Source organism: Hyperoodon ampullatus (assembly GCF_949752795.1).
Source record: "Hyperoodon ampullatus genome assembly, chromosome: 10".
In the NCBI taxonomy this organism is placed as follows: Eukaryota; Metazoa; Chordata; class Mammalia; order Artiodactyla; family Ziphiidae; genus Hyperoodon; species Hyperoodon ampullatus.
Window position 1 is genome coordinate 103806867 of NC_136923.1, and position 27300 is coordinate 103834166.

Below are 27300 nucleotides of genomic sequence, written 5' to 3' on the forward strand. Positions count from 1 at the left end.
ATTAAGCCAGTCCAGTTCCCTCCAGCATCCCTTGCAGAGCATCACCCTCGTCCCCTCTGAGGATCTGTGGCACACACACATCTAGATAGATCAGGCCAGAGCATGGGGCGGTGAAACTCCCCCCTTGCCGAATGTGCACCGCCTGCTCCTCTTAATACTAAGACCTTTGTAACCGTCTTGGTGAATATTGAGTTCGTGGTCAGTTAAAATTTCACCACTTTTTTCATGTGAACTGCTACTCAAACAGGCCCTTCGCCTCTGGTATCTGCAAAACTGATTTCTTAACATCTAAACTGAAAACGTCTATATTCTCTTTATGACATTCTTTTTTTTTTTTTTTTGGCGGTACGCGGGCCTCTCACTGCTGTGGCCTCTCCCGTCGCGGAGCACAGGCTCCGGACGCGCAGGCTCAGCGGCCATGGCCCACGGGCCCAGCCGCTCCGCGGCATGTGGGATCCTCCCAGACCGGGGCACGAACCCGTATCCCCTGCATCGGCAGGTGGACTCTCAACCACTGCGCCACCAGGGAAGCCCTATGACATTCTTCATGTTGGTTCGAGGTGACATTTCAGCCAGTGGAGCTCTTTTGAATCTCAGTTCTGTCATCCCTGAAACAGAGTTGTGCTTTTTGCAAATTTATTGTCCGTGTCCTTCTATGCCTCCATTGAAGTGCCTTGTGACAGGGTGAAACAGGACCACGCCAAGGGCACAGCCCTGTGGCACACCTCAAGTGAGCCACACGTTGGGTCATTTCTACAACCAGCTAACAATTCTTTGCTATCATCCTGCCCTCTGAGTAATAATGAGAGGCTTTGGTAAATGCCTTTCTCGGTTCTGAGTTCCCAGGGCAGACTTTGCACCATGTTCTGTTGTGTATCATTTTCTCTCTTATGTTATGTGTGTACTGGGACTTGAACTTGTCTTCTTTGGGCTCCACTTCTATTTATTTTGTAATTACTTCTTTATAAAATTTATTTATTTTTTAGTGAAGTATAGTTGACTTACAATGTTGTGTTAGTTTCAGGTGTATAGCAAAGTGATTCAGTTATATATATATATATATATATATAAATTTTCAGATTCTTTTCCCTTATAGGTAATTACAAAATACTGAGTATAGTTCCCTGTGCTATGCAGTAGGTCCTTGTTGTTTATACATTTTATATATAGTAGTGTGTATATGTCACTCCCAAATTCCTAATTTATCCCTTCCCTCCCTTCCCCTTTGGTAACCATAAGTTTGTTTTCTGTGTCTGTGAGTCTATTTCTGTTTTGTAAATAAGTTCATTTGTATCATTTTTTTAGATTCCACATATAAGTGATATCATATGATATTTGTCTTTCTCTGTCTGACTTGGGTCACTTAGTATGATCATCTCTAGGTCCATCCGTGTTGCTGCAAAGGCTCCCTTTCCACGTAAATTAGCGTCGGTCTATCCTTTCCATTTGGAAAGCCTTCTCTCCCACTTACCATTCATCGAGAAATTTTACTAATCAACATCCCATCATCTGTCCACACAGCTTGATTTGCTCTGGGCTACAGCCTTCATTCACTTATTCGTGCATCTACCCAGCGATATTTACGGAACATCTACTCTCTGCCAGGTGCTATGCTGGGCCCTGGGGTCCAGCAGCCAACCACCGGGTCGAAGCCCTGTTCCCGTGATGTGACATTCTGCTCCTCAGTAGGATAATTTCTGATGGTGACAGATGCTGGAGGCAAAAGAATGTAACTTGGGATGAGAGGAGAGGCCAGGGAGCACCTCCGGAAGAGGTGGCAAGAAGAGACCAGAATTAGGATGCATTGGTCTCCAGGAAGGAGCCATAGCAGGACGAGGAAGTGGAGAGGAGGCCTTCTGACCTGAGACCACAAAGGGGGGTCTACGAGGTGAGGAGGGGAGGTCACAGGAAAACCCCGGCTGAGCTAGTTCACAGGGATGGAAATTTCAGCTGCCCTAGTAGCAGGAACTGAGCTTGCTTGAACGAGAAAAACTATTTGCGTGATCCTGGTGTTTAGACATCCCAGCAAAGTCAGCAGTGAGTGTGTCATGATAAAATTACGCCCTCTAGAGGATAAAGCTATGTTACACAGCTGAAAGTTTACTGCTAGGTTTGTACAGCTTATGTGTACAACTCAGTGCATTATCCCAAAATCAATACCCCTGTGTAACCACCCATCAAGACATGGCAGGTAAGCAGCACCCCAGAAGCCCTCCCCTGCCCAAGCCGCTCCCACTCACAACCCTTGTGTTAAAAATGAACTGGGGATTTGCTCTAATCCGGCCTCCCAAGGCAGCTGACGTGGACGTGAGCGTCATGAAGGTTTATAGGCACGGATCCCCAGGGACAGGAGGCACACAATGACACGCCACATTGCGTGGGACCTGGGAAACACCCAGGTGGGCCAGGAAGCAGAGGAGGAGAGGGCAGAGGTGGTGGGGCCTTTATTGGGGCCTTTATTTGGGTTCTTGCAGGAAGGAACAGGAAAGACACGGTAGGTGCACTAGGTAAGCTTGGGATTGGACTGGATAGTTTGGGTCATTTTGGTGGGCTCGGGATGCGCGGGTGGGCTCTAGCTGCCTGGTGCTGGGGTGGGTTAGGGCCAGTGGGACTTTGATGAAGGGGAGACTTGAGAGTGAGGGCACTGAGCTGCTTGGTTTGTGTGTCAAGGTGCGCTTGCAGCGGAGTCGTTCCCCTTCTCTGGGAACCTGCCCGCCCTGGGCCCGCAGCCTCTCCAGGATCAAGGCCCCAAATGCCAGAGCGTCCAGGAAACAGAACATAGGAAAACGTAGTCAGCGCAACCCGCCTTCCTCCCCAAGGGTCCCCTTCTCTCCTGACCTCTAACCCCACGGGTTGGTTCTGCGCTTCTGAACTCTGTAACCAGAAGCACACAGCTCACTCCGCTGCGTGCGCGTTTTCCTTTCACAGTGCGCTTGGAGGTGCAGCCAAGTTGCTGTGCGTTGCCGCGGTTTGTTCATTTCTGCTGTTGTGCGCTGTTCTGCTGTATGATTTCTCCATTCTTCTGCTTGGACCTGACTTAGATCCCGCTGTGATGCACATGCTCGCGCATGTCACTGGGCGCCCGCCCTCGCACGCATTCTGTTGGGTTTGTCCCAGGGGACGAAATCGCTGATCTAGCCAGGGTACCACACCTTCGAGCTGAGCAGATACGCCCAACATTGCACCACACGGGCCGTGCCATCCTGCGTGCCCGAGAATCTCTGTGTGACCTTGGTCGGGGGCCGTTTACGCTCTGAAGCCACAGGAGCGCACAGAGTGGTTGCTCGACCTTGCACAGCACGCAGATTGATGGGTGATTGGTGTATGAAGTCCCTTCTGTCCGAACCTTATACAATAAATATATTGATTTAGGAAGTGGTTTCATTTCATATTTGACTCAGATTACTAACTCCAGGTGAGTACAAATACAAACTGTCAGGAGAAAAAAAGAAAATTCAGAACCCGTTTTTCCTTGGTTTACGTGTCTGGGATTTTAATTTAACAGTGCAGCCTCTTTCTCTCGGCTTCCTCACACTGACCTCTTGCTAGAAGCTGATGAGGGGTCTCTAGCTCTCTGAGACATGGTGGAGACGTTAGCGGTTTTATCAAACCACTCAGCTTAACTATGACTGGATTTCAATAAATGTTGGTTTCTTTATTCCAATCAGCTGTAAAACACTCTACAATCTTAGTTATTAAAGTCTTACTACTTTTTAAAAAAACCATAGAGAGTATTTTTATCTCTCATTACTGGGTCTCCTCTGCCCCTTATAAACAAATTCTCAGAGTCAAAAAGATCTACAAACCCATTTACACTGTATTATCCATACTAATTTTAAAATAGGATTTTTCCTTTGTCCCCTTTTCATGTTGAGATTTGCAAAAAAGCACGGGAGAAGTTTCAAGAATGCAGAATTATTACATACCCTCAAGTACTATCAATTTTGGTGAAATTACATACCCAGGCATTTAAAGGGGGAAGAAAAGACCTCGCACAAAGAGCTACTGCTTTTATTCTTCAAAGATAGTCATTCTACTTTAACATTACGTATAGGGGAAAAACTGGTCAGTTTACATTTTAGTATAATGGGTGAGAAATACTTTATTCACACGGATGGGCGTTCTCATGGTGTGCCTCGGGTATGTGAGTTGACCCAGCCTGCTGGGGTCATCACTTGCCAGGGGAGTCTTGGGGCTGAACTCATGGGTTCCTGAGGGACAGAGACATCAAGGATGCTGTTTGGAACTGATTCTGTTTTGTCTCACCCTAGAGGTCCCTCCTCACAACTCCCCCCCCCCAGCCCCCAGTAACCCGGAGTTTGGAGTGTTTGGATAAAATTCCAAAGAGGCTGGTTTGCCCTCTGAGAGGTGGCACCTTGTCATCTCAGTCATTCACACCTTAGTGGGAAATAGCCCATCAGGTCCTTTACAGAGAGCTGAGTTTGCCTGGAACTCAGAGAGGTGCTGGGCCCCCAGGAGCGCGCTCCGTGGAGCCCCGCTCGCCCGCCCTGGGCCCCGCCCAGCCGCAGCCCCGACTCCTAGGCAGTAAATCATCCCGGAGCAGGGCCGCCCCCGCCTGCCGGGGACACTCCCTTACGCCGCTATAAGGGCCGCGCTAGGCGCTCTCCCCAGACCTCGCACCTCGCCCAGACAGCCCAGCAGCCGGTAAGGCCGGGTAGGGATCTGGGCCGGGCAGGAGAGGCTCCGATCCGCGAGCACCCCGCGGGGTCCCGCGTCCGGTGGTTACCGCCACCTGCCCTGCGCCCCACCCAGGGTCCCCAGCGCCGCGTCCCGGGAGCTGGGCCGGGCTGCCTGCGGCGGACAGAGGTCGCTCCCTGGGGCCTGAAGGCGGAAGCCGAAGCGGAAGCCGGAGTCCAGAATGTTTCTCTCTCTGTGACGGTTTCCAGGCAGCCCCGGCGGAGCGGCTTCTCCTTTCTGCGGCTGGAGGCAGGGAAGGGAGGCCAGTGCGATCCTAGAGATTATTTATCAGCAACAACAGTAATAATTCAACTTAGGACTTACAGGCTGGGCAGCCAGCACGACTGTTCCTCTTCCTCGGCTGTATGTGGGCTGAGAGTCGAGGTCAGGTGGGGAGAGTGCTTGGCTGAGCTGAGCGCAAGGCCAGGTGCTTCACCTGCAGAGCCTCCCTGCCCGGGGAGTGACAGAGGATACTTGTCACCTCCTCCTTGTCCGGCTGCCCGACCTGACCCCGGGGCCTGTGTCGGGTTCCCACTCTCATACCCTTCACCAGCTGTGAGACTGGGGACCTCTCTAAACACCAGCAAGTGAACCTCAAAAACGAGGATACTTCTGTCGCTTTTGCGGGAATTTGCTTTAATGAGTAGCAGGTAGCTATGATTTTCTAATAGAAACATTCTTTTTCAGGTAAAAGTGGGCAGTGGATTCATGGCTCAAGTGATTCAGAGACTTGAACGGAGGGTGGGAAGTGTGCGCTCCCACGTGTGGTAGGGAAGGGCCCAGATGCACCTGTCTGCACGGCCAGGGCCCTTTAGGACACGGAGTCCTGATCCCATGTCACTGCTGAGTCCTTGGCCAGTCGCCCCAAGCTCCCGCATTTGTGCACATGGAGAGTTCTGGCCCCTCCGCAAGAGAGAGACAGAGAGCGAGGGAGAGAGAAAGTACAAGTTCGTTGCAGGGTATTTCAGGGGGGCTGGCCTGAGTTGAGGAGGAGGTGGGGAAGTCGCGTTGCCGATTGGCTGGTGTGGCAGGGGGCAGCTCGGGGCTCTGCTCTGTGTTGCAGCCTCACCATGGAGCAGTTGAGTGCGGCAAACACCCGCTTCGCCTTGGACCTCTTCCGCACCCTGAACAAGAGCGATCCTGACGGCAACATCTTCATCTCCCCCTTCAGCATTTCATCAGCGCTGGCCATGCTCCTTCTGGGGGCCAGAGGCAATACCGCAGCGCAGATGTCTAAGGTGAGCAGAAACTAGCTTTCCCAGCCGGTGCCCACCACACAGACCGTACCAGAAAGTGGTGCCTTTGAGCTCTGGCAGCGCGTTTGTAGAAAACTGTATTTCGCTGTTCAGCATTGTGTGTCACATTATACATTATACTTCATGAGGTCAGACTTTCAGAAAAAGGCCCAGGAAAAATCCACTGGGATGCAGGCTGTCATGCATGGTCCAGTCTTTACTGAGCACCTGCCATGTGCCAGGCTCTGTTTTTTGTGGGACCGAGGACGGAGCAGGAAGAAAGCTGACACCCCCCTGCCGTGCGCTGCTTCTGTTCCAGCAACCAGTCTGCACGGCTCTCCTGTAAGCCACGTCCTCCCCCGCCCAGGACTGTCCAGTTTCTGCTTTGCCTGTGATGCTCTGCTACTCACATAATGTCGGCTGTGTCTTGATACTTTTGAGCATAACGACACCTAGTCGAGAAGTCAAGGGGACACGAGAGCCTGTGACTCCGTGTCCCTACCCCTGGGCCTGGCACCAGGTGTGCCCTGGTGGGCTGTGACCCCCGTTCCTGTGTGAGCAGGAGGGCCCTGCAGGGAGAGGGGGCGGGGATGCTGAGGGTCCTGCCTGTCCTTGGTGGGTGTGGAGGGCACCTGTGTGCGGGCCGTGCTTTATGCTGAGTGGGGAACTCTGGCTTTCCTTGAAAAGAGGGGTGAAAGTGAAGGGCTTTCTAACACACGGGTCACAGATTACGCTGCACTTAAAGCCAGGGAAGGTCCAGCCCGGATTCACGTTTATGGGCCTGTTCCAGCTGCAAAGCTTCTATTTCTGTACTTTAGGAAAAACCAACCTTTTTCATCACTGCAGTTACAAAAGCATTTGAAAGTTTTCAAAAATCCACTTAAAAAAAAAACCCTGGTACTAATCATTGTTAGTCGTCCCCTGCAAGGTAATCTGAGCTTCTGTTTTGAGGCTTTCCAGGAACTTTATAAGCTCAGTAAAGAACAGTCTTAAGTGTTTACCCCCATTTCCAGTAAAGAGATCCGTCACAGCACCCCCACACACATGCCATATCTCAGTGAGTCACTGGCCTTTGTACACGGTGGAGGTTGGTTCCTTGTGCCTTAGAAGCAAGGAACGAGCCCAGGCCTCATAAAACCATAAAGGGACTCAAGATGTAACTGATGTATGGGAATTAAACTTGGCCCCATGTTAAGTTTAAAGAAATTATTTTTAAGTAAGTGAGTCAATGATGACAAGAGTGCAATTAAAAAAAATAAAAACCTCTCAATCTGTACTATCTTTGTGTTCTTACGTAGCTGATGATTCTTATTTCTACTGTTTATTTCTGAGAACTTTCAGTAACATTATATTTGTATAGAATATACATGTGAGCATACCACTTATGATTTTTGGAGAAAAAAGCAGACTTGTATAAAATTTAGCTTGTTAACCACTCCTATGTGTGGAAGTATAATTATAACAAAAAAGTGATAGGAAAACAGTTTCCAATATCCTTATTATGTTTCACCAAGCTATACATTTTGGATTTTCTATTACTTGTTCTCCAACGAAAAATGACTAATGATGTTCTCCAATGAAAAATGAAACATGATGATGGCTGGGGATCATCAATAATTAGTAATATTAATTTAATTTGATGGAAGCAAATGGCAAGGAACCAGCTTATAGTTTCAAAATAAATGGTTATAGAAATAATGTTTTCTTTCTTTTAGGCTCTCTATTTCAAAGGGGTTGAGGAGGTTCATTCAGGATTTCAGAGTTTGAATGCTGATATCAACAAACATGGAGCTCCCTATATTCTGAAACTTGCTAACAGGCTATTTGGAGAGAAAAGCTATGATTTCCTCCCTGTAAGTATGCTGCTCTTCATGTTCCAAAACTCACTAGACAACGCAGACTTTTTTCCAGCACATTCAGGTCACAGAAGTCGGCTTTAATTTTTATAAACATTCAGAAAAATGATCCAGAATGAGAACACGACAGACAGTATTCCCATAAATGGATGTGATTGCATTTTCTAGTCTCCACAGTGAAAAGATTGACCCTGGCTGTTTTGCTAAAGCAAGAGTGAATTCCATAATTCACCTTCAAGTACAATCAGTATTTGCTTGTTTATGAAAATGTTAGTCAAGGGGTAGAAAAGAATTGGTACATTTTGTTTTGTTTTATTTGGTGTGTGGCACGTGGCATGTGGGATCTCAGTTCCCTGACCAGGGATTGAACCCCTGCCCCTGCAGTGGAAGCACAGAGTCTTAACCACTGGAGCACCAGGGAAGTCCCCAGAAATTGGTAAATTTTATACAACATTGAAACTACTGAACTGTACACTTAAAAGTGCTTAAGGTCGTCAATCGAATGCTATGTGTTTTTCACTATACTAAAAAAAGTAGAGGGGTTAGAATTTTTTTTGTTACAATGAAATATGCCTTTTGGGACAATTTCTGTTGCTCTTAAGGATTTTAGAAAACCATTTCTGTATGAAGTAGGAGTTACTCACATTTCCTTTTTTTTCTTTCCTTAAACAGGAGTTCTTAGCTTCAACTCAGAAAATGTACGGTGCTGAACTGGCCAGTGTGGATTTTGTGCAGGCCAGCGAAGACTCAAGGAAGACCATAAACGAGTGGGTCAAAGGGCAGACGGAAGGTGAGCGAGGGCAGCCCTGGTCGTCCACACTGATGCTTCCTTTCCTCCCCCCGCCTCCCCTTGCAGGTGACCGCCTCTCCCCTTCCCTAGCCCCTCAGCCTGACCCTGGGGTGCACCTTGCACTGCCCAGGGCCAGACAGCTTGCCTTCTTTCTCTCTCTTTCTTTCTTTCTTTCCTTCCTTCCTTCCTTCCTGCCTCCCTTCCTTTTTAAATAAATTTATTTATTTTATATATTTATTTTTGGCTGCGTTGGGTCTTCATTGCTGCGCGCAGGCTTTCTCTAGTTGAGGTGAGCGGGGGCTACTCTTCGTTGCAGCACGTGGGCTTCTCATTGCAGTGGCTTCTTTTGTTGCAGAGCATGGGCTCTAGGCACGCGGGCTTAGTAGTTGTGGCTCGCGGGCTCTAGAGCGCAGGCTCAGTAGTTGTGTCGCATGGGCTTAGTTGCTCCGCGGCATGTGGGATCTTCCCGGACCAGGGCTCGAACCCTTAGTCCCTTGCATTGGCAGGCAGATTCTTAGCCACTGCGCCATGGGGGGATGTCCCCAGACAGCTTTCAAATGTAGGAATTCCTCAAAGTGGAAATGTAAACATGATTTAACTGAAGATGCTAAATGTTTTCTACCCATAAGTTCCCCAAAGTACATTTTAAAATGAAAGATAATATTGAACGTAGACTAAAAGAGATGAAAGTCTTGTGAATCAATATTTACAAGCTGCTGTGGTCATAAATACTTTTTGCCAATATCTTGTCTAATAAACCAGGGTCGGGAGGTGGGGCTGAGTCTCCTCAGGCTGTTTTTCTGGTTTGTGTTTCTGTCGTAGTCACGGAACGGTGGAGGCACCCACAGGACACCTGTGTTCCTTCCATACGGGACTGTCACGGCCATGCCGCATCATGAGTGGGGCCTGTGTTTCAGGGGAGGAACTGTCCTACCTTTTGGATATTTGTTAAAAGCTTTCCTGTGAGAGTTAGGCATCTAACTTGGAAGATTTGAAGAAGGGAGTTATTTATTAGTGACAAAACATTTTGATTAACAAATTTTTCTTTTCCTGAAAAAGAATGGCCAGTCACAAAATGAGGCCCAGTGTTTACTACACATTCCAGAAAAGAAGAATTTTCCTGGTTTTAGCCTTTAAACAATTGACTTGTTTTGAAGCATCGGCCCTTTGGGGGCAGTTTGTGTCACCCTGAGCTGCCCCTCGAGTTGGTTTATTTAAAGTAGAAGCACCCCAGGGGGCTTGGCTAACTTAGTACCATGTTAAAGGAAATTAAATAGAAGGAAGCATTTGAGTTGCATTTCATTGCTAATCAAAGGTCAGTTCAAATTTGGAATTCTGATAGGTGGATTTTTAAAAAGCTAACTTTGTCTTTTTAGGGAAAATTCCAGAGCTGTTGGCCTCAGGTATGGTTGATAGCATGACTAAGTTGGTGCTGGTGAATGCCATCTATTTCAAAGGAAAGTGGCAGGAGAAATTCATGATGGAGGCCACAAAGGATGCAGCTTTCAGACTGAATAAGGTGAGGGCAGGTGACCGTCTAGATGACTGTGTGCTCTAAAGCCACGCTGACAACAGTGTTAGTGATCTGTGTTTTAATTGTTCAGAAAGACACAAAACTAGTGAAAATGATGTATCAGAAGAAGAAGTTTCCGCTTGGCTACATCAACGACCTTAAGTGCCAGGTGCTGGAACTGCCCTACGAGGGTAAGGACCTGAGCATGGTCATCCTGCTGCCAGATGACATCCAGGACGAGTCCACGGGGCTGAGGAAGGTGCGCCCCCCGCCCTTCCCGAGTGATGCGCAGACCGTGTGTGTGTGTGTGTGTGTGTGTGTGTGTGTGTCGGGTGTAGGTGCTTGTTCTTTGTTTAGTGAGGTGACCCGGTGTTCCTTCCCGGCTTCCTGTCACTCCTTTGTAAAGTAGCCCATCCGCATGTACCACTGCGAAGCTCCACATTTATTTATTTATGTTTATAGAGACTTTTATTATTGAGGTCTAATGACATGTAACATTATGTTAGTTTCAGGAGTACAACATAATGATTCTATAAATGCATATATTGTGAAAGGATTACCATAATAAGTCTAGTTAACATCCATCACCACACAGTTATAATGTTTTTTCTTGTGATGAGAACTTTTTTTCCCTTGCATATAATTTTATTTTATTTATTTATTTTTTTATTGTACTTCTTTTTAACATCTTCATTGCAGTATAATTGCTTCACATTTTTGTGTTAGTTGCTGCTGTATAACAAAGTGAATCATCTATACGTATACATACATCCCCGTATCTCCTCCTTCTTGTGTCTCCCTCCTCCCTCCCTCTCCCACCCCTCTAGGTGGTCACAAAGCACCGAGCTGATCTCCCTGTGCTATGCGGCTGCTTCCCACTAGCTATCTATTTTACGTTTGGTAGTGTATATATGTCCATGCCACTCTCTCACTTTATCCCAGCTTACCCTTCCCCGTCCCCATGTCCTCAAGTCCGTTCTCTAGTAGGTCTGCCTCTTTATTCCTGACCTGCCCCTAGGTTCATCAGTACCGCTTTTTTAGATTCCATACATATGCCTTAGCATACGTATTTGTTTTTCTCTCTCTCACTTACTTCACTCTGTAGGACAGACTCTAGGTCCATCCACCTCATTACAAATAACTCAGTTTCGTTCCTTTTTATGGAAGCCCCACATTTAAATGTTCAGCTACTATCAGCGCACAACATGGTGGGAACGTCTAAGGTACAGACCGAGTGTAACGCTGGCCAGTGGCAGCTCGTGGGGACTCCCTTAGATGAACTTTAGAGGAACGTGCCATAAATGAGGACTGTTTCATTAAAACAATTTTTTAAAATTAAAAACCCTCAAACATTATAGTATATAGTTTCACCATGTGCTATAAAATCTGCTCATTCTCACCCCAGTTCACGTAGATTGTGCATTAAATGTCCAATTGCTACATGACAGGAAAAGATCCATGTGACCTGTTAGTCTGAGAGATAAGCCCACTGCCTAACCTGAACTTTGTCTGCGGTTTCTGTTATTTGTAATTTAAAGGCACTGGTATCTCTTGCCAGGGCCAGGAAGAGGCAAAACTGTGAAGAGTGAGGTTTTTCTTCAGTGTCTCTGGCCTGTTGTGTGCTTTTCCCCTCCCCCATCCCTGACCAAACTTGCTGTTGGATGGCATTTAATATTAGCCATTTGCAGCTCTAGAGCATAAGTTAAAACCACTGTGTTCCTTCTTTCAATTGTATTTCCATATTTGTCCGTTCCTGATTATAAAAAAGAAAGTCTGGAATTACCAGCATCAGCAGAGAAGTGGAATGTGCTTCTGTTCCAGTGCACTAGCAGTAATAACAGTAATGACAGTAGCTGACCTTACACAGCACTTGTATAGGGTGACTCATTCAGCACTTACAGTGCTCCAAGTGTGTACTACTGTTGTCCCAGTTTAGATGAGGAACCAGGTCCATTTCTGTGTTTCCCAATGAGCTAAACCTATGAGAGGGAACTTCAGCTGTGTGAGGTTCACAGCTGACCACTGTGGTCACTGGGCTTCAGAATAAACAGAATAAAATAAATGAAGAAAGCTTTAAAATATCCTCTGGCATCACTCGACCAATTAGGGTAATTTTAGCCAGGCTGGCCAGTGATCCGGTACAGCAGGGCCTGGTAGGTCCGGGTGGATGGGCCCCTGGTAGCTTGGAACGCAGCTCTGTTCATTATCACCAATAGCCAGAAAGAAATGAAATCCTCCAAATGGAATCTGTTTTGGTACAAAACATGAAGGAAACCAGTGAGCAGCTGATATGATGGGCCCGTTCATTCAAACAATGCTTCATTAACTTACTTATATAAAATGATTTCAGCTCTTCTTTTTGCCCATTCTGAATCCAGATTGAGCAACAGCTGACTTTGGAAAAGCTGCGTGAGTGGACCAGACCCGAGAATCTGGATCTCCTTGAGGTCAATGTCCGGTTGCCCAGGTTTAGGCTGGAGGAGAGCTACGAGCTCACCCCTCCGCTGGCCTTCCTGGGTATGCAGGAGCTCTTCAGTAGCAAGGCTGACCTGTCCGGCATGTCGGGAACCAGAGACCTCTCTGTATCGAAGGTGATCCACAAGTCCTTCGTGGAAGTGAACGAAGAGGGCACAGAGGCAGCGGCTGGCAATTCGATCACAGTGCACAACTACATGTGGTCGCCACCGAAGGATTTCACTGCCGACCATCCATTCATTTTCTTCATTCGGCACAATCCTTCCACTAACATCCTGTTCCTCGGCAGACTTTCTTCCCCATAGAGACTAGAAATACAAGGTCAAGCTTGGAGCGTTTTACCTGCCCTTTCAATCGTGACCATTTTCATAGATCTTTACCAATACAACTACTATCGAAAAATGTATCTTTAATCTCCTTTGTAAGCTCAGCTGTGTTGGCTGGTTACACCCATTAACTTGGCATGGGTATCTGTTCTTCTTTTTTTATGGTAAAAAAATCCAGTGATTTCTTTTGAATGCATCAAGTTAAAAAAAGAAAGAAAAATCAGATGTGTAGATTCTTGACAACGTAGAAATCTATGAAGTTGCTATACGTCCCTGAGAACCGGGGGGAACACGGTCACTCTGTCATCTGTTTCACAGCTAGACTTTTGGAAGCCGTAATATAGAGACACCCTAATTGTTGAAGGGAGGCTTAAAAACAGATATTCAATTGAAATACCACAGAGCGCCCCAATTAAGGGTCTGCGTTATAACGACAGACTTGCCTTGGCAATGTCTCTGACCCTGTGTTCTGCAGGATTTGTATCCCATTACAGCCCTCCAGGTTTCAAACTATCAAAGAGCCACCTGGTGACAACCTAACCCCTCCCTTTTTTTGTTCTCCCTTTTCCTTCCTGATATGAGTTGGTGTGGGTTCACACGGAATCAAGCAGTAGGTGTCTTACCATGAAAGCTGCCAAGAAATGACAAAAAGAAAAATGTCGTAGGAGATACTATTAAGCAAAGAGGTGGCGCAGAGATCTCACTGTTAACCGGCTTCTGCCGTGTTTTCTGATAAAGGCTCTTGACGTCCATAATATGGTACAGGTTTTTATGGTAGTGGGACGGCTTTATGCAACGCTGTGGTGGGAGATGGGGTGAGGATGCACTCTGATTAATATAACCCTTTGTCAATGCACTCCTTGGAAGGGGGCGTGAAATGCTGCATCTTTGTGCTCCCATAAAGCTGGTGGCTGGTTAATAAAGTTTCCTAAGATTCCGCAAACCAGACTGACCTCAGTCCTCTTCTTGTTTCTCCCTGATCTCAGACAAGCCAAGACTGCAAAAGGGGGTTCTTGGCCTGACCAACGATCACGTCTGTGCCGATAGGGAGTGACTCCACAGCAGAAAACAAAATTTCAGCAAATCTCATGTTGGCAAGCATTTCTTCCTTCTTTTTTTCTTAAGATACTGACTAGCACCTGCCATATCCCAGGTCCTCTTAGCTACAGGGACAACAAGAAAAGCCACAGTCACTGCCTTCTGCTACTCTTACTTGGCCTCCTCATCCTAAAATCTACTCAGTGATTTAGACTAAATCGTGTTAATCAAGTTACATGGGCTCCAAGCCAATCTGCTCAAATCATCCTTGTATTTGAGGGAACAGGCCTATGGACTACCAGTCAGTTGTTGAAATCAGAAAAACTAGTAAATTCAAGAGCAGGGACTAGATCCAATTTTCTTTCTTTCTTTCTTTCTTTCTTTCTTTTCTTGGCTCCCTGCATGCGGCACGTGGAATCTTGGCTCTCCGACCTGGGATTGAACCTGGGCCCACAGCCATGAGAGCATGGAGGCCAAACCACTGGACCACCAGGGAAGTCCCCCAGTTCATATTTTACGTGGAAAACGTCTACTTCTCATAATGGTGAACTAGGTAACTCAAACCTCTTAAGACCAACTGAAAAACCAACCAAACAAAATAAGCATCAGCCCAGAGGAGGAAGGTTGACATGATCATGCCGAATTACTGGGCCAAGATCCAGGAGAAACTGATGCAGTTGGAAATCACTTTTGCCCCATGTGCATTTCCCAATCCAAAAGAGAGAAATGAGGTGTGAAGCAGAGATTTTGGAAAAGTTCTAGGCTAGGTAGGCTGAGTTTGGACCTGTCAAGAGCAGGGGCCCCATTATACTTCCTGTGCTTTTGTCTGACACCCTACAGGTATGAGTGAACCGTCTCGGAATGCAGCCCTGCTATAAGTCGTCGGACAGCCTGGAAAATTCCAGCCCCTAGAATTGGATTACATTCATCCTGGTTTGCTAAAGCCCAGAGGCATATGGCAGAAGCAAACAAAAATCACCTCTGGGGAAAGATTACCCATAAACCTCAAATTATTTTTTATAATCAGCTTTTCTTACACAACATCCAGCATACAATCAAAGATAACTGAATGGGTGAAGAGCCATGACAACGTTTATTAAAACCAGCAAAAAAAGATAAAAAGCAAAAAACCAGTCCCACCCCCCCACCCATAAAAAAACCCCAGATAATAGAAACAGAAGTACTGGGGGCTCCAACTATTAGAATCATCGCACACAAATTATAAAACAACACGATTTTCTATGATCAAGATGACAAAAAACAAGGTTAAACATTTCAGTAGAAAACTGGAAACCTAAAAGAGACACTGCCATCTCTGAATAAAAATGAAATAGAAATTCCAGGGCTCAAATATACAGTAATGAATGAAGAACTAAATAGATAAGATTTATTAGCAAATTAGATATAGCAAAAGAGAGAAACTGAATTGTCATGGTCAGGAGAAATCATCATTTCTTCTGGAAAGAGAAATGTAATAAATAAAATCCAGAAAGACGGAAAGGATGGAAAAATACAAAAGGGAAGATAAAAAACTCAAATGAGTCAGTAAGAAGACACTCCACAGGAAAAGAGGAAAAAAGAGACAGCCTGGGGCAGAATAGTGGTGAAAGAGCTAACAGTCAACATGAGGGTCCAACCTGATACGACATCAGTTCACAGATTCTCCAAGTCCCGCTCAAGCCCCAAGCAGGATACTACAGAGAAACACATCTCTAGATGCATCCAGTGAAACAGCAGAAATCCAAAGACTAAGAGATGATCAGAAAACAGATAAAACAACCAAAGGAAAAGGACAAAGTACCGTCAGAGGAGCAGTGGTTAGAAAGATAACACATGTATCAACAGAAATGATGAAAGCCAGAAGATCACAGAATGATTCTTTTAATATGTGGGGGGAAATAGCACCAGAAAACCCTGCCAACCTAGAATTATTCCACACCCAGTAAAAATATCCCTCAAGATTTTTTCAGACAAACAAAAACTGAGAGTTCACCACCAGCAGACTCAAAAAAAATTCTAGAGTATATTCTTTATGGAGAAGGAATGTCAGAGTTACAGGAAAGAATAAAGAGGAAGAAAAAAACTGTAAATATGGTAAATTTAAACAAATATTGACAATATTAAACAACAGTAATAATGTCTATAGACCTTCAAATATATACAGAATTAAAATATAGCATAGCAGCTGGGGAAGAAAATGGATGTAAAAGTCCAAATGTCCTTGCATAGTCTGGGAAGAGAATAAAAGTATAAGTACAATTACATTAGATTTTGATAAGTCAAGGATGCATGTTATGCTGTCTAAGGTAACCGCTAGAAGAATAGCAAACAGGTTTATAATTTCCCAAATAAACCAGAGAGGAAAAAAGGAATAACAACAAATACACAATCAATCCAGAAGGAGGAAAGAAAAAAGAGAAAGAGATATACAGAAAGGCATGACAAATAGCAAGATGGTATATTAAACTCCAAATAATTACTTAAAAATGTAAATTGACTAAATGTTCTAGTTAAAAGACACAGATGGTTAGGCAGGGTTGAAAAAATACTAGATGGTGTCTGCAGGAAATATATCTATAACATAAAAATAGGATTTGAAAGGAAAAGAATGGAAAAGATATCATGCAAATGCTAACCGTAAAAGTAGAGGTAGCTCAAAATATTAGGCAAAGTAGTTTCTCTTATTCCAGAGATAAAGACAGACATTTCATAATGGTAAAAAGATTCAGCTCACTAGGGGAACATAACAATTCTAAATTTGTATGCACCCAACACCAAGCCCTCAAAGTGAAACTAGCAAAAATAGAAAGAAATAAAGGAGAAATTGGTCTGCAATTTGAGAAGAATGTATGTTGCCACCATTTATACAATAATTTAATGAAGATCCTTGCTGATACAGTAACTCGAGAAAAATAATAAAATATATAATGATTTGAAAGGAAGAAAACAGTATTTTAGATTTTTTTTTAACTTACTATTTACTTATTTATTTTTTGGCCTGCGCCTCGTGGCTTATGGGATTTTAGTTCCCCAAACAGAGATCGAACCCGCGCCCTTAGCAGTAAAAGTGCAGGGTCCTAACCACTGGACGGCTAGGAAATTCCCTATTTTCGATGATTATTTTCATAAAAAGTCTAAATTATTAGAATTTAAAAGTGAGTTAAGTAAGATGTTGCTGGTTACAAGTGCAATTTCAAGTTGATTTGTATTTCTATGTAACATCAACAGTTTAAAAAAAAATTTTTAACAGCATTTACAAAAACGTCAAAAAATGTTCAAGTGCCTGGTAATAAAACCAACAAAAGATGTTCAGGACCTCTATAGTACAGAAAGCTATCAATATTATGGAGAGAAAATAAAGGAGATTTAAATAAATGGAGAAGTATACCATGGTCATGATTCATTATTTCAAAAGTGTTGACTGATCTACAAGATCAATGCAAGCCCAATAAAAAACCCCAGCTTTTGTTTTGTTTCGCTTTTGGTGAAACATGACAGTTCGTTCTAATATTTATACAGCAATGTAAAGGGCCAAGAATAACAAAGGCAATCTTGAAGATTGAAAGGCAGAAAGGCAGACATACTTAATCGAATCAAGACTTACCTAAAGCTGCAGAAATAACATAGGGCGGGTTTTGGTGCAAAGATGGTCAGAAATAGAACAGAACAGAGAGCCCAGAAACAGCTTCACTCAACGAGCCCTGCTGTATGATGTGTGACCCTCGTCCCGGCTCAAAACAGCGTGTGTCTGACTCTATTGGGACTATTAGCAATGCCCTTTTTACTCTCAAAATCGTGGCACAAATCCAGCACCCTGTCCCCCTCCAGGGTCACTGCCAAGAGCCGAGATCTCGGCACAAAACTGTACATCGGTTGGGGATAAGAAATATACTGGAGGATGAATCTGTCATTTAAAAAAACCACTCAGGACTAAGGAAGGATCTGTTGTACTTTGACCTTGGAGAGGTCGATGGCTCGTAGACATGTACAGGTTACAAAGTGTAAAAGCATTTCTTGCAGGGTTCTAATCACATGTACAGAATTGCGACACCAGATCCTTTCTACCTGAATAGTCAGTAGCTGGTGTGACAGGAGCCCAGCCTACAGGCTGTGGACAGAGAGTGTGGAGTGAATGAATCTGTCAAATTACTCTGCTGAAACGGATCATTTGTAGTGTGAACTCCCACACGTGTCATGGAACACAGGTGATTTTCTAGCACACAGGAGAGAGAATTTAAAAGACCAGCCTGCAGAGCAAGAGGAAGTTACTGAAAGAGGTTTTTCCGGAAGTTCTGATGACAACCCTTCCTTTATTTTGTAAATCTGTTACAGTAAATTCTGGTAGTAAGAACTTTTGCTTCAGCAGATACCTAAGAGTTTCCCGTCAATTAGAAATGTAAATGTTTTATTATTGCACAATATTTTAAAAAGTCAGTTTTCAAAGAATAAATGCATCGCAAATTTTAGTCTTCTGTGAAAATCTGATACGTTAGCTGAAATATTTAGGAAACTGGGCAAAAATTTTCCCATTTTTAAGTAAACCCAGATGTTTTCTATAAAGGCAAAACAGTAGATACTTCAATTTTTCGATTGCTTTCATATGACCTAAATATATTAAAAGGTAAGGACTTACGTGCCTTTTAAACTTATTAGTTTCTTACTATATTTTATGTCCTACACTACTTGCTGTTGTTGCCTGCTGAACTAATTTTCAAAATTGATGATTTTTCATCATTGTGGGTTTTTTTCATTAACATACATTAACTCCAGAAATACTGTTAATCTAGAACAAGATTCACAGTCTTCCACTGAACAACAGCAGGAAGCAACTCTTAAGATTGTTCAAATGAATTCTCTTTGTTCTGATTCCAAAGTGATTCGCTGGTTTAATTTGCGTTCTCTTAGCGTGTACTACGCGCTAAGCTCCGAACCAGGCCCTAAGGATGCAACAATGAACCAACCAAACAAGATCCCCGCTCTAGGGTAGGTTATGTCCAGTTCATAACTCTGGTAAACTGACCCAGTGGTAGCTGCAGTACCGATCTTTTAATGTCACTATAGATTACTTTTGTTTGTTCTAGAATTTTATATAAATGGAATCAAAAAATATGTGCTCTTTTGTGTTTGACTCTTTTCACTTAGCATGTTTTTGAGGTTCATCCATGTGGTCCTATGATTCCACAGGAGCCACAGGGAAAGCGCACCCAACCTTTCGTCAGGTGGAAAATGAGAACCCAGTGTGTGCCTCTCCTTATCCTGGTTGCTGAAGATAGAGGATAAACAAGGCGGAGTGATTCTCTTGGAGGTGGCCATCCACTTAGGGAGACAATTACCACAAGGAAATCAGCACCACAAAGCATGAGGGCTGAGGACAGAGGCAGAGGAGGCATAGTATCGTCAGAGGGAGAGGTGAGCAGTGATGCCCCCGGGGTGGGGGTCAGGTCATCCTGGAACGGGGTGACTATCCACACAGTACCATCCATTCTCTTCATTGCTTTTGGATAATGTCTGTTTTGTTTAATCATTGCAACCATCTATTTTCCTAACTAGGGATCCCCTTTATTTGACTTTAGAAAGCTTATTAAGCTTTTGAAAAATGTCTGTATTTTGATAAATGCCATTTGCTAGGAATTAACCAGTGTAAGTAGGACAGCTCAAAAATGTTTCACGAAATGAACTCGCCCATGTATGCAGCACCCAGAAGAAGGAGTAGAATTCTCCCAGCCCTCTGGATGTCACAGCCCTGCCAAGGTACCCTCTCCTCTACTTTCTAAAGACCTAGAGGAGTTCTGTCTGTATACTCTCCGAGTTTCCTTAATTTTACGTTTTGTGGATATATAGATATTGTGTGTGGAGCCTGTGATAAATCTGTTTTGAATGACAACTTGCCTTGTGGAGAAAGCACCACCCTTGAGGAACGAAGCTCTGTATTGGCTTTGTGTGCACATGTGATGATAAAGTATTCCCCAAATAAACAACAAGGTCCTAGCACAGGGAATTATATTCAATATCCTGTGATAAACCATACTGGAGAAGAATATGAAAAATAATATATATGTATGTATAACTGAGTCACTCTGCTGTACAGCAGAAATTAACACATTGTAAACCAACTATACTTCAAGAAAATTTTAAAACTATATTCATCAAATAAAGTATTTGGCTTTTCTATCCCTAGCTGGCTCTTCTCTGTTGGGTGTTAAGAAAGCCTCTTATTTTGAGCAAGGGTGTGACCAGTTACACAGGAAACCGCTGTCTTTCTGAGCGGTTCCATCACAGTTTTGTTACAACAACGAATAAAACTCTTGGTAAGGCTTCTTTGCGTGCTGCTTTTTAGAAGAAATAAAAGTAAATCAAAATCAGCATTGACATGGAAAATCCCAGTGAGGGAAAGCCGAATGATGGCTATATTTATATTGCTAAGAACCACCAGCCCAGCAATCAAGCGTTTCACATGGGAAAACCTCAAAGAAGAGGGACGGGGCCTGTCTTCCTCCACCGCGTCCCCAGGCACCCACCTTGCCCACTGGCACAGTCCTGCTGAGTTCCAACCTGTAACCTGGGGAGATTCTGCTTTGATGTGACTCCCGCATAGGACAAACTGTGAAAGGCAGGTAGTGTCTCACTTTACAGAGTCAGAGTGCTCATGGGACGGAACGTCTCCAAACTTGCTATGAGCTTGTTTGATCCCCTAGACAATCTGATGAGTTGGGTACAACCGGTGGCCTCACTTTACAGACGACAAAACTGAGAGACAGAGACATTAGGCAAGTCAAGGGTCACAAAGAGCCAGCGTTCAGCCTGGAGTCTGGCCTGCAGAGCCCTTAGCCCCTGCACCGCACTCAGGATAACACAGGGCTCGGATGTGCTGACCACGACTTACTGCTTGTCTTGAAGGTCACTGGTCCGGCGGAGGTATTAGTGCTCGTGTGTAGCGACGTGTGAATGTACTGTGCCGGCGGCCGGGGACCAGGAAGGAGCAGGCAGAGTCCTCGCTGTCAAGGAGCCCTTGTACGGAGGACAACAGGAGGACGAGGTCAGCTGCAGAGGACTCAGAGCACAGAGACCAGGTTCTACTTAGAAGGGCACACCCGGGGAGCAAAAGGAGGTGGGCAATGGCACGTCAATCATGGGAGCCACATCCCTCACCTGGAAAAGTGATGAATGAGGCCCATGTTCCATAAATTTCCCCCAAACCCTAACATCCTGCCATCTTCATGCCTGGTCACCTACCTGCTCAGGAATGGGCCCCACTGGCCACATGTTGGTGATCAAGTCAGCAAGACTGTGCCAGGCTTGCAAAGCAAGATACTGGGGACAATTGGGTGCGTCCTGTGACTGCAGTTCATTGTGCTGAGTAAAAATATCACGTACAGACAGGGCTATGACCATAAGAAAAACAAAAGCCACAAAAGGTTCCAGGGAGCAGGGACACTACCCTCCTCAGATGTGCAGACCCTTAGGGCCTGTGTTTACAGCATGGTCCATATTTATGCAATGGAACGAGGGAGCAGGATGCTTTCGTTCTCTGGAAGAGTACTTGCTGTCACCCACTCTTGACATCGACGCTTTCTAGCTCAGAGCTTTATGGGCCGTTATCCAAGATTGCTTGTGGGTTATTATTGAAGATGGCTCTGTCGCTCTGACAACCAAGCATGTTGCCTGGCAACTGTTTTCTTGTTGATTTCACATCTCCTCTTATCATGGTTTCTGTATCTTCAGCAAATGTATCCCTATTCTGCTCCCTCCCACTCAGAATAAAGTCTCTTTACATTCCTGAATTACCAGGCACAGAAACAGAGTGACAGGTTCACCAGGCTTAATCCTAAGAGGCTGAGTGAGTTGCACTGCTATGACTGCGTCTCAACTTTGAGTTTGAAGCATTGCGGGAAAAATCCCTGCTGACTTTTAAAATGTGACCTGTGAGGCTGGTGGCGGAGCGCACAGCTGTTCTGGGGGAGACAAAGGTGAAGTTCACGTTCGGGCTCAGGGTCACGCGCTGTAAGGAATTTGGTCATACCTGGATTTTGCTGGGGAGCAGGAGGAATGTGGTGCTTTGAGTTTTCAACACAAAGCAACAAGGCATGTTTCCTTTTTCTAGTGGTAAAAACGCTGGTTCCACTCAACCTTCAAGCCCCCGGTCAATACGCCTCCTCCTCACGTATCTTCTCCTGATACACCGATGTTCTCACCCACACGCTTGACCTCTGTTGCTTCCTTTAACACTTACCAGATACTTCTCTGAATTATCACTGGTGACCCTGGCTTAAAGCTGCTAGTAGATTGTAAGCTCCTTGAAGGCAAAGATCCATTTCTTTCTTATTTTTGTTCCTTCTTCAGATCCTAATAATACAACTAAAATACAAAACAGACCATGAACAGTACTATAATACCGAAGATGCTGTACGAGCCCTGCTGGAGTGTGAAGGAGAGAAGGATGGATTCTGATTGTAGGAGATGGCACCGAACCAAGCCTGCCTATTACTAGCAGGTTTACTCTCTGACATAAAGTGCCAACTCTTTCCCAATTACATGTAGAAGTATTTTAATTATGAGTACATTTGGCCTGCCATAAACTTAGCTTGGAAGTTCTCTCACTGATTTTGATATTCCCAGAACTTACACATTCAATCTTTTAATGAATAAATGAGTGAAGACAACTAGGTAACCAGGTCCAGTGATCACAAGGGCTTTAAGTCGAGACGTGATGCCGCGAGGTCCCTGAAGGGCAGGCCGGTCCCCACTTCTTCCTTCTCCACTCTGTTCAAAGGAGGCCTTTCTGGACCTTTCTCCAGCGAACCCGGAACACCTGTAGAAACTCGGACGGAACAAACTGGTGTTGTAGGAATTTGATTCAGTGCAGTCAGGAGAGGGGTAACTTTGTTAATCACACACTTACTGAGCGGAGGCCGGTCTCAGGCTAAACTCTCCATGACCATAACCTACTGTTATTTATTTTAATGCGTTTTTTTGTTTGTTTGTTTCAAGCAGCAGTATTATCAGGATGACTGAATTAGGAAATGGTGTTTGTCAGGCGTATTGATGGAGACAGTTATGATAGAACAAATGATCCATCAGAATAACTGACTTTGCTCTGTTCTTTCCCCACCACAGTTGAGCCTCTGTCACACAGGCAGAGTGACAGCTGGTGATGCACGATTACTGCAGGAAGTGGATTAAATAACGCAGAAGGACTTCCCTGGTGGCGCAGTGGTTAAGAATCCTCCTGCCAATGCAGGGGACATGGGTTCAAGCCCTGGTCCGGGAAGATCCCACACGCCACGGAGCAACTAAGCCCGTGCACCGCAACTACTGAAGCCCGCGTGCCTAGAGCCCGTGCTCCGCAACAAGAGAGGCCACTGCAGTGAGAAGCCCGCGTACTGCAACGAAGCGCAGCCCCTGCTCACTGCAACTAGAGAAAGCCCGCACACAGCAACAAAGACCCAACACAGTCAAAAATAAATAAATAAATAAGCGTATTAAAAAAAAAAAAAGAAAGAAACTCAGAAATTCCTTTCCTGTCCTACAGTGCCTGATTCTCTACAAGTGATCTGATCTTAGGGCTGAAATAAACTGTCAGCCGGCTCTGCGTATTTCTTTGTTTTAACCACACAAGGAAAAGGATCCCCAGCACTAAGTCATAAGAAGGAATGTCTGGTACACCTGGCTTCCCAGGTGGAAGGAAAAATCGCACCTGGACTGGTCCCAGCAAACAAACAACACTGGCCACTTCTGAAAATTGCCAGGATCAGAAAGAAAAATCTTTACTTTCAGTAGAAAGGGGTATTACATAGGGGTCTTTCGAGAGCTATAACGCAACACCTCCTATGTGCCCGGCGTTGTAGAGTTACTATTCTCACTCCTCTCTGCGTTCTAAGTGGGAGCCCTCAGCTCAGCTTCACCGGTGAAGAGACCAAGGTGCGGAGTGCACACTTAGGGCACCTGAGTCCACCCCCCAAGCTCCCCTCACTGGCCCTCTGCACCTCTGGGTGAGCGGTTGGGATGTCAGGGCTCGGGGCAGGGTTGGGTGGACGGGCCCTGGGGGAACAGGGACCGGTGCCAGAGGGGTGCATCAGCCAACCCTGGCTGCTTTTGACTGAGATCTCAAAAAATGACAGAGAAAGATGTCCCCAGCAGATGCTATAGTCCTTGGAGACAAAGACCCTCTTTTTTGGCCCCGATTTCAAAATAAATTTGGAGCTTTTTCAATAGGGAACTGGAAATCCCAAGTTACCAGTGAAGGATGGGTGTGAGGTCTCGAGAGCCGCCGTGCCCTCTGCCCTTTGCCCCCTGCACCCTGAAGGCCCGAGTCAGGCCCGAGCCTCCATCCTGCCCGCATCCCACCCGCTCGGCTCCCGGCCCTCCTTAGCCCTACTGGCCATCGTCAGAACGCTTGCTGCAGGTTGTTGAACCCAGCTTCACCTGGTTAGGAGGAAAGAAAGAAGCGGGGTGTCTACTGGCAGCTTGAAGAGACGGCCGGGGTGTGGCCGGGGACGCAGCTGGACCGGGAAATACCTGCACTGCGGCCCGGAACGCGCCCAGGCTGCTGTCCTCGGGGTCAGCCATTTCCTCACCCTGCTTTCCACACTGGCACACCTGGGCGTCACGACCAGAGGGGCGCCCAGGCCTGTTCTCTCTGGCCCCAGGAGGAGCCGGGCCTGGATGAGGGGCGCCCACCGGGCCGCTGGACGGAGTCTCGCTCCCAGCAACCCTGCCATCACACGCTTAGAGCTGGGGCAGCGGGACGTTCCCACAGGGAGGAATGGTCGGGTCGAGCCCACAGAATTCTAGGTGTCCACCCAGTGTCACGACAGCAGAGTGTCCCCGAATGACTGAGAACGTCGTTTCTCCATATGCAGTGGGTGCAGAAATCCCGAGAGACCTTGTTACAACCCAGATTCCTGGGCCCGGTCCTTAGAGACGCTGCTTCACTGGGCTGGATTCTTTGCTTCCTGCACTTCTCACGGGCCCCGGGGAGGCTGTGCTGGCCGGGAGGCTCACCTGAGTGCCCTGACGTAGAAGGCAGAGCTGGGTCTGCAGAATCCCAGATGATGCGCCGTCCACCCCGGGGTGAGACGCCGCCTGCGGGCAGGCCTGGCTTGGGAGAAGGGCTGCAGGGAGTTCTGAGCCTCTGTGCCGGGACGGTCTCTCCCCGGTTCTGCCTTCGTACGGCTGTGACGGTTACCTGGCGGAGGGGCTGGAGGAGGTTCCGGGTAGGAACCGGCCTCTGGTCTTCCGCGGTTTCAACACGCTCGCAGCGTCCTATCCCGGGAGCGGTGGGGTGTGAGCAGACGGGCCAGGAGAGACTGGCTGTGGCTGCTAAGAGGGCAGATGACAACAACAGCAGAACTCCGTCCAGCCAGTGCCCGCAGGGCTGTCCTCCCTCGAGAAGGAAGCAGCCCGGTCTGCAGGGAGAAAGAGGCTAAGAACCGGAGGACGGTTTACCACCTGGGGTTCCGTCCATTCCTGCGTGAATGTCCAGCAAGCGAACGAAAAACATCTTCCAGTCGTCAGGCCTCTGAAAACTTGCCGATGACCCCTGACCCTTTCCTGTATAAGTGGCAACACGGGTCGCAGCCCCTCACTTTCAGACACAGCACCTCCGTCACCTGACCTGGTTCTCATAAGAAACGTCCAAAGTAAAAGAGGGCCCAGCGGCCTCTCTTATCCTCACTTTAAAGCTGAGAAATTTGAGGCCCAAGGGAGTGAGGTGACCTGCCACCGGCTGGAAAATGGCTTTGGCTCAAAGTCTAGTTTTCCCATCATGGACGGAGGCTGCAATTGAATAGCTCACCAGCAAAATGCGGAGTTTCCTTTAGGTGGCTTTGTGGTGTGAACCACAAAGAGGCTGGTTAGCCCTCTAAGAGGTGGCACCTTGTCATCTCAGTCATTCACACCTTAGTGGGAAATAGCCCATCAGGTCCTTTACAGAGAGCTGAGTTTGCCTGGAACTCAGAGAGGTGCTGGGCCCCCAGGAGCGCGCTCCGTGGAGCCCCGCTCGCCCGCCCTGGGCCCCGCCCAGCCGCAGCCCCGACTCCTAGGCAGTAAATCATTCCGGGGCAGGGCCGCCCTGCCCACCCGCTCCGCCCCACCCCCCCCTGCCAGGGACACTCCCTTCCGCCGCTATAAGGGCCGCGCTAGGCGCTCTCCCCAGACCTCGCACCTCGCCCAGACAGCCAAGCAGCGGGTAAGGCCGGGCAGGGATCTGGGCCGTGCGGGAGAGGCTCCGATCCGCGAGCACCCCGCGGGGTCCCGCGTCCCGTGGTCACCCCGCCCCACCGTGCGCCCCGCGGGGTTCTGCGTCCGGTGGTCACCCCGCCCCGCCGTGCGCCCCGCGGGGTCCCCGAGTCCGGTGGTTACCGCCACCTGCCCTGCGCCCCACCCAGGGTCCCCGGCGCCGCGTCCCGGGAGCTGGGCCGGGCTGCCTGCGGCGGACAGAGGTCGCTCCCTGGGGCCCGAAGGCGGAAGCCGAAGCGGAAGTCGGAGTCCAGAATGTTTCTCTCTCTGTGACGGTTTCCAGGCAGCCCCGGCGGAGCGGCTTCTCCTTTCTGCGGCTGGAGGCAGGGAAGGGAGGCCAGTGCGATCCTAGAGATTATTTATCAGCAACAACAGTAATAATTCAACTTAGGACTTACAGGCTGGGCAGCCAGCACGACTGTTCCTCTTCCTCGGCTGTATGTGGGCTGAGAGTCGAGGTCAGGTGGGGAGAGTGCTTGGCTGAGCTGAGCGCAAGGCCAGGTGCTTCACCTGCAGAGCCTCCCTGCCCGGGGAGTGACAGAGGATACTTGTCACCTCCTCCTTGTCCGGCTGCCCGACCTGACCCCGGGGCCTGTGTCGGGTTCCCACTCTCATACCCTTCACCAGCTGTGAGACTGGGGACCTCTCTAAACACCAGCAAGTGAACCTCAAAAACGAGGATACTTCTGTCGCTTTTGCGGGAATTTGCTTTAATGAGTAGCAGGTAGCTATGATTTTCTAATAGAAACATTCTTTTTCAGGTAAAAGTGGGCAGTGGATTCATGGCTCAAGTGATTCAGAGACTTGAACGGAGGGTGGGAAGTGTGCGCTCCCACGTGTGGTAGGGAAGGGCCCAGATGCACCTGTCTGCACGGCCAGGGCCCTTTAGGACACGGAGTCCTGATCCCATGTCACTGCTGAGTCCTTGGCCAGTCGCCCCAAGCTCCCGCATTTGTGCACATGGAGAGTTCTGGCCCCTCCGCAAGAGAGAGACAGAGAGCGAGGGAGAGAGAAAGTACAAGTTCGTTGCAGGGTATTTCAGGGGGGCTGGCCTGAGTTGAGGAGGAGATGGGGAAGTCGCGTTGCCGATTGGCTGGTGTGGCAGGGGGCAGCTCGGGGCTCTGCTCTGTGT

General features: G+C 47.1%; 1 protein-coding gene across 2 annotated transcripts; it reads left to right on the forward strand.

The window, feature by feature from the left end:
- The first annotated feature begins 4653 nt into the window (after positions 1 to 4653).
- Positions 4654 to 13836, forward strand: LOC307058667 (leukocyte elastase inhibitor-like). 2 transcript variants are annotated; one of them, XM_079712252.1, is made up of 7 exons: positions 4654 to 4665; positions 5762 to 5936; positions 7649 to 7786; positions 8462 to 8579; positions 9956 to 10098; positions 10184 to 10351; positions 12471 to 13836. In XM_079712252.1, exons 2-7 carry the CDS (start codon positions 5769 to 5771, stop codon positions 12870 to 12872), a joined length of 1137 nt encoding a protein of 378 aa, XP_079568378.1. In that variant the 5' UTR covers positions 4654 to 4665; positions 5762 to 5768; the 3' UTR covers positions 12873 to 13836. The 2 variants fall into 2 exon arrangements, with proteins under 2 accessions (XP_079568378.1, XP_079568379.1); XM_079712253.1 differs by lacking the exons at positions 4654 to 4665; positions 10184 to 10351 and having other exon boundaries at positions 5672 to 5936.
- Positions 13837 to 27300: the final 13464 nt, after the last annotated feature.